The sequence below is a fragment of the Melozone crissalis genome, unplaced genomic scaffold (genome assembly GCF_028551555.1).
Source record: "Melozone crissalis strain CALT ecotype California unplaced genomic scaffold, PUWL_Pcris_2 ptg000061l_1, whole genome shotgun sequence".
Taxonomy (NCBI): Eukaryota; Metazoa; Chordata; class Aves; order Passeriformes; family Passerellidae; genus Melozone; species Melozone crissalis.
In genome coordinates this window covers 3,820,738-3,827,403 of record NW_026535839.1, presented here as the reverse complement: position 1 = coordinate 3,827,403, position 6,666 = coordinate 3,820,738, and the positions used below count along the sequence as shown (strand labels likewise).

At 46.1% G+C, this 6,666-nt stretch overlaps 1 protein-coding gene across 1 annotated transcript; it reads right to left on the bottom strand.

The window, feature by feature from the left end:
• Positions 1 to 1,970: 1,970 nt before the first annotated feature.
• LOC128944761 (ovomucoid-like) lies at positions 1,971 to 6,076 on the bottom strand. The gene is given in 9 exon segments (XM_054288191.1): positions 1,971 to 2,045; positions 2,515 to 2,648; positions 3,303 to 3,348; positions 3,487 to 3,614; positions 4,445 to 4,490; positions 4,747 to 4,874; positions 5,407 to 5,429; positions 5,901 to 6,009; positions 6,011 to 6,076. Coding segments are annotated over 9 exon segments (726 nt in total). The 3' UTR covers positions 1,971 to 1,999.
• Between the last annotated feature and the right edge of the window lie 590 nt (positions 6,077 to 6,666).

Genomic DNA, 6,666 nt, shown 5'->3' with positions numbered 1-6,666 from the left:
CACAGCCTCGATGCCTCAGCCCCTTATCTGCCCAAACAATGTTTTGGTTGCTGCAGCACAGCTGGGCTGGCTCCAGCCCCAGCAAACACAGGCAGGGAACAAACCCCGCAGAGGAAAAGGCTGAATTGCCAGCCAGGTGGTTATCGCTATTGCCCCTTTCCACTTCTTTGCGACACCTGAACAGGGGCTTGGTGGCAAAGGGGGGGGAATTCTGTCCCTCTCAGGGGTAGGAGAAGGGCGCCTGGACCTTGCTGTGCAGAGTCTTGCTGGTGTCGAGCTGAGTTTTTTGCTGGTCACTTTTTAGATTTAAATGCTACAAACCTTTCATGTTCTAAAGTCCTTGCTAGAGGCTTGTGAGACAGCCACATATTCACCACTTGCCCCCATTTTGCTGCAGGTGAGAAGCTCCTCTTTGGGCCTTTCCAAAGCCTTCTGAGCAGCTATCTGATTCCTCAGGCACAAGCTACCTCAGAAGGCTGACAATAAGACCTTGCCACTGAAGATGATTTCCTGCTATGGCCAGAACTCCACCGCTCTGTGGCCGCAATGTGAACCTCTTGTCCAACAAGGAATTATAAAACAATTCAACTAACACATCCAAACTGGCTACTTTTACTGCTCCTTGACTATGTTCCCAGACACTCAAGCAGGTAATTAGTGAGGACTCTTGTGACTCTCCAATTTCTCTCTGTTTTCTTAGGAGCAGGCACAAAGGTATGATGTAATTTATCTTACCTGTAGTAACACCAAAAGAACCCATGAAAATAAGAATTTCCATTCTTCTTCCTGCTCTCTGTGCTGGCTCTAGGGAAGGACAAGCCTCCTACATTCTGGTGGGGAGCACCTATAAAATTCTTGGTCAAGAAATTATCTACTTCAGGAAACAAGACCAAAAAAAGTATCTTGAAAGTCACAGATTTTGTCCTAAATATCAGCCTTAGCAGCAGGTGTTCTTTTACATAACAAGAGAATGGGAGGTGGAGAAAGGATGAGGAAGGGAGTGTGTTAGCCATGGCACTTGGGACTTTTTTTGCTTGTGCTGTTTGCATATTAACTCCTTGACTCACCCAAAGAGATGGCACATCATCACCAACAATCATGAATGTCATTTTTTCCTGCAGTGCACGCTTCAGGCTCCCACAAAGATGTTATCTTCACACCTTTTTTCCCCAGATAGAAAACACATTTGAGCCGCTAGCACATCTTCTTGCCCTTCTTTCCTGGAGTTAGAAAACACAAGACCTTTTCCTGAGGGGCCCTCTGCCTCAAATACCACCAGTACAGCTTTTTAGATCTCTTCTCCATGAAGCTGAAAGCCTGAGCCCAGTCTAATTTCTCCTCAGGTTCTCATTAGGCTCATTACAGCCTTGCCTAGCTTGCTGCAATTTTCTGCTGATGGGCACAATCTCAATGGACACACCCTTCAAGGAAGCAGCAGTTCCTCATTTTCCTCCCTATGAGATACCTCCTCCCTTTGCCATGAGCCTCCTTTCTATAAGGCACCACCAGACCTGCCCCTTGCCCAGGTGAGACCAGGTAAAGCTGATCACACCCCCTTCCACACTCCCACCAGGCCAAGGCCCCTAAAAGGAACAGTTCCTCCAAATTCCAGTGCTGTGACAAAGACAAATCCATTTACACTCTGCAAGGCTTCAAAATTAGATTCAAAGCTATGCTATTTTATAGCATTTTATGATGGTTTGCTACAGAATGACATTCCCTCTTGAGGGCTTGGGCTGGTGTTTGGCTCTTTACTGTGGTTTATTTCACCACTTCTCCTGCCTGTCAGAAAAGTACCCAAAAGCCTGAAGACCATTAGCCCTCTTGGAAAACAAAACCAAAATCAAAAACCACTCCATGGCCAAGATTGTGGCTGCATTTAATTTATTGATCAATCAAAGCAGAGACTGATGCATAACAGTTATGGGAGCAAGGAAGAGCATGTTTGATTGCAGGATTTGTGAGGGAAGTGTCATGTTGAAGGGTCCAGCTCCAGCACTTAGCATTCTCCCTGGTGCCTGAAGAACAGACCTCCAAGGCTGCGTCTGAAGGGAGAGAGGGAGACCAAAATTAGAGACATGGATCTCATTTTTATAGCCTAACTTTGCCCAAATAACCCAAAAGCCATTGTGCTCTCCAAGTCATAGAGTACTTCACTTAATGTTCCGCCTCTTTTCAGATTCCTCAAGTTACACGCTTTCATAGGCTGAGGAGATTTGGGACAAACCCCATAATTTTGGACACCTCCTACGGTCACACTTTCAATCACCCTGACAGGGAGGCAGCCAGCAATGCTATGAGCCTGCAAGCAGAGATCTGCTTTTAATTGCAAGGGGAGGAGGAGAAGACTCACTCAGGCTTAGGATCTGTGGTGCCTGGAGGGGGCTGGCAGAGGAGCGAGCGCTGGGAGAGGAGCACGGGGTAGGGATGGGAGCTAACGGGAGCTCTGGGGCTCCCACCAGCTGCACGGGAGCTGCTCTGGTTCCCTGGGCACGTGGTGAGCTCTGCACTTACGAGACAGCGGTGCAGAAGTGGCACTTGTTGGAGTAGGTCCTGCCGTCGGAGCCGCAGATGGGGGTGTACTCGGAGGTGCAGACCATGCTGCCGCCCTTCTGCTGGAAGTTGCTGCAGTCGATGTTGACATTTTGCTAATGGAACAAAAAACAGGGCTTAAAACTTCTGGTGCCTGTATTTTCCTACATAAGTGCTCTGTGTTTGTTTAGTATTTGTGATGTGACAAAGCGTGAAAGCGCTTTTCAGGAGCAAGACTCTGTTGTTCCAGTAATTCTGCAGACTCGGAGAATGTGCTTGCCTGGAACAGTCTGGAGTAGGGAGATGGTGGAGGCAAAGAAAATCTAATAAATATTGTTATAAGTAGTGGAATGATCATGCTGGTATTTCCAGGATGGCTCTCTCACTGTCTCCTCTGGTCCAGCAGGCAAGCAGAGACAAGTGGACAGAAAGGGGACGGTCACAAGCCCCAGTGCACCGAGTTCCCCCACCCAGGGAATCACTGCTACTAATAGTGCTTCTGCATCAATGATGTACCATCTCTTGCTCATCCAGTTTCACAGCAAATGAAGGTCTCAGCACCTTCTGCCTGCTGTTCCCAGATCAGAGAGGGGACCAAATATCTCAGCCATGGATTAGGTTCCATACCTGTTGATCCTGGCATAACTATTTTCCTGAAGTCCTATTTCCAGGCCAAATGCACCAGGACAGTGGAGGCATTTCTATTATTCAGCCATGAATTAGTGTTGCAAAATGTAAGAGCAGTTAAGAGTGCAGATTTCTGGCTTTACCTGGAAGCACTCTCCGTAGGTCCTCAGGTTCACATCCAGGCCACTCCTTTGGGGGGAAAGCAAGTGGAGAATGAATGAGCACAGTGCAGCTGCTTCATGAGCCAAACCACCCCTTTATGTTCCAAATACCAAAAAGAGAAATACTGATCCAAAACCCCTGCCCTGCCCTGGGCCCTTCACTTACGCCACAGCAGTACAGAAGTGGCACTTGTTCCTGTAGGTGATGCCATTGGTGCCGCAGATGGGGGAGTACTCCAGGGTGCAGGGGATGTTGTAACCACTGCCAGGCTTCAGGAAACCAGTACAGTCGACCTGAAACAGTCCCAGAGCAGCATTTGAATCCCTGCTCCCCTTTGCAGCAGCCCTGCGTAACGGAGTGTGGTGCAAGAGACATTCCCCCCTCTGCCCAGAGCTGCAAGATGAAAAGGGCTATGAAATCCTGCCTGTGGGTACAGCATCACTATCTGTTCTGAGGAGGGCTTCATCCCCATCATCTTGGGGATTTTCCCCCCTGAATGCCACCATGAAGGATCCTTGCCTAAAATACCTCACACCTTTCAAAAATGGAATTTACACTCAGCTCTCTGCTCCTGCAATTACTCCGAGTGTATTGAAATGGGAGTCATTGTATTATGTGAAATTGCACAGACAGAATGTTTCTTTACTCCCTCTCTCTCTCTAAACTAAAAATAGACACTCTTTGTCACTTCATGGTAGCTCCCTATATTGATACTAACTTTAACTTAACTTTGTGATAAACATTCTGATAGAATCAGGTTTTTTCTGTTACAAAATTATAGTTTAGTTGAAATTCAAACTTCTTCTGGGAATTTCTTAGCCACAACAAGCCTCTGAGTCTAAATGTAAAGGGAAGTGTTTCATAACACAGAATGAAACACTCTTGATATCAATAAGCTTCCTTTCTAAACTCTGTTTTACAGAAGATCTTTTGCCTTTTAAAACTCACTGATTTTAGCAGTCCAAACAAAATGCAAATTAAATTTCCTGCCAATCTGAAATTCTTCATTTTCACCCCATTTCTGAGAGCTAGCAATTGTGTGGGTTCAGTACAGAAGGAATCCTGGTCTATGTTTGTGCCTGGCTGTCACCCAGCAGGGGAAGGAACCAATCTCAGGCCATACCCTAACGCATCTTCCATCGTGTTTCTTGTCAAGGGCACGGTTGCGGCTGGAGGGAGAGAGGGAGAAGAAAAGCAGGGATTAATCTTTTCATGCCATGTTATCATCTCAATCATCAAGTCCCTCCACCCGTAAAGCCCCAGTAATTATTCAGATTCTGGGGCTTTGACACAGAAGATCCCGCGCATTAAGGAAGACTGAAACTTAAGAAAATTCCAGCCCACCCCACGATTAGTCACAACCCCAAGGGCTTCTGCCTGCTGCTTGAGCTGGCGCTGTGGGTGATCAGGGGACTTTCTACTCACAAGAAGTCCTTGCAGAGGGAGCACTCATTGGGGTAGGTGCGGCCATTGGTGCCACACACGGGGTCGTAGTTGCGGGGGCAGACGACGCTCATGGTTTTTCCAGTCGCCATGTAGGAGGCGCAGTTGGCCTGGGAAAGGGGATTCATCAAGTCTCCAAACTGACAGAGGGGGGTCCTTGCCCTAATCCTGGTTTTGCTGCACTGGGAGGCTACTGTGAGGAATCTCTATGGCTCCTCCATGGTGGAAGAAAATTTATATCGAGTTTCTTACAGCATAATGAAAGCACCTCTCTGCTGTTAAGACTTAAAGTAATTTTGGCGAGAATTATGGGCAAAAATGATCATTCCTTGGGGAATCAAGACAGGGAAGATATTAGGCAGATATTCAATAGTCATATAGATTTTCTACTGGCACTCTGTGCTGTGCTGACTCGCATTCTACATTATTAATCGCTGTCTTTTTACTCATCAAAGTGCTAAATTATCTCTCTCTGACAAAGGTGTTTTCTTACGTTGGGAAAAAAGGTGCACTTAGGGGCACTTCTTTCTTATTCATTCTCTCTTTTTTTTTCCCTCAAGCATTCCCTGACATATAGCGTGAGTATGAATTATTCATCTAGACTTAGAAATCAAGACTAAATTACAAAGATCTAATACTCACCCGTCTTTGAGCAACAGCAAGATCTACAATAAAAATAGAAATTACAAAATGTAAAAATTGTATTATGTCCTTCACTAAAATTCCTTTGGAATCGTCAATTTCCCTACAGATCAGCCAAATACACCTTCTCATTACCAAGAAGTGATTATCCTCCCAAATGTTTCATCTACTCCAAGTGCAAAGTGAAACACCGAGATTAAAAAAAAATCACTTATTTGGGAAACCAGAAATTTTGACTCACTAAACAAGAAATAGGGCCTAAAATTTCATCCTTCTTTAGCTCCATAATCCCCACTAAGGCTCAAAAGCTTAAAGCATAGATCCCACGTGTTTGTCTGCACAAGGGTGAAGCTCATTGAAAAGAGAGGCCGCGTCTTCCCAAACCATCCCGTCCCCAAGAGGCTGCGCCATCCTTCAGGATGCACAGAGACAGGGAAAGGATCAGGAGGTCTAGACCAGCATGGGGTGTAGCAAAAATGACAGAAATTACTTACCAGAAAAGCAGGCAAGGAGGACCAGCCCCAAAAGGGCAGCACAGTTGGCCATCTTCATGCTGGCGGCGGTGGTGGCGGCTGTTCCGTGTGGGTCGGTTGCCGGAGAGTCCGTGGATGGTTCTCAGCCCTCTCCCTCCCCAGTATTTATATGCATCTCCCCGACCTTGTGAAGTCATCACCAGAAAGTAATTATTTGCTCTGTAAACTAAGAAAATTGTATCGATTACCGAGTTGAGCTCCAAAGAATACTTGTTTGTTAGAGAGATGCCCAGAAGAATTAAACAAAAATGCGAGCTACACCCAGCTTGTTAACAAAGGCGTCTTGCTGTACAATGAGTGATTTGTACTTTCCAAACAGGAGCACTGTCTCAATAGCGGATGTTATGAAATGGAATATGGAAGTTGGGGAAGGGAAAAAAGAGCCCATTTGTTGGAAGTGTTTGACTTGTGCTCACCATATCACATATGCTAGACAGGCACTGGGCTCTGGGAGACTTTCATGGTACAGCAGAGTGGGGTGACAGGAGCATGGGACATTTTACTGACATCATATCTGGGGTCTGGCAAGCATCAGTGCACTGTAAAGATGTTGAAGTCTCAGCATCTTTAAATCCCTCCACACTCTCTCCTGTAATTTCCTGGTACACTGGATTTCTCACCCACAGAAAGTCATCACGAGATAAAAGCATTACAAAAACCCCAGAAGTTTATTAGACATTTCTGTGTAGGAGCAAGAGTTATTCATCTGTTGGCAATGAGCACGAGT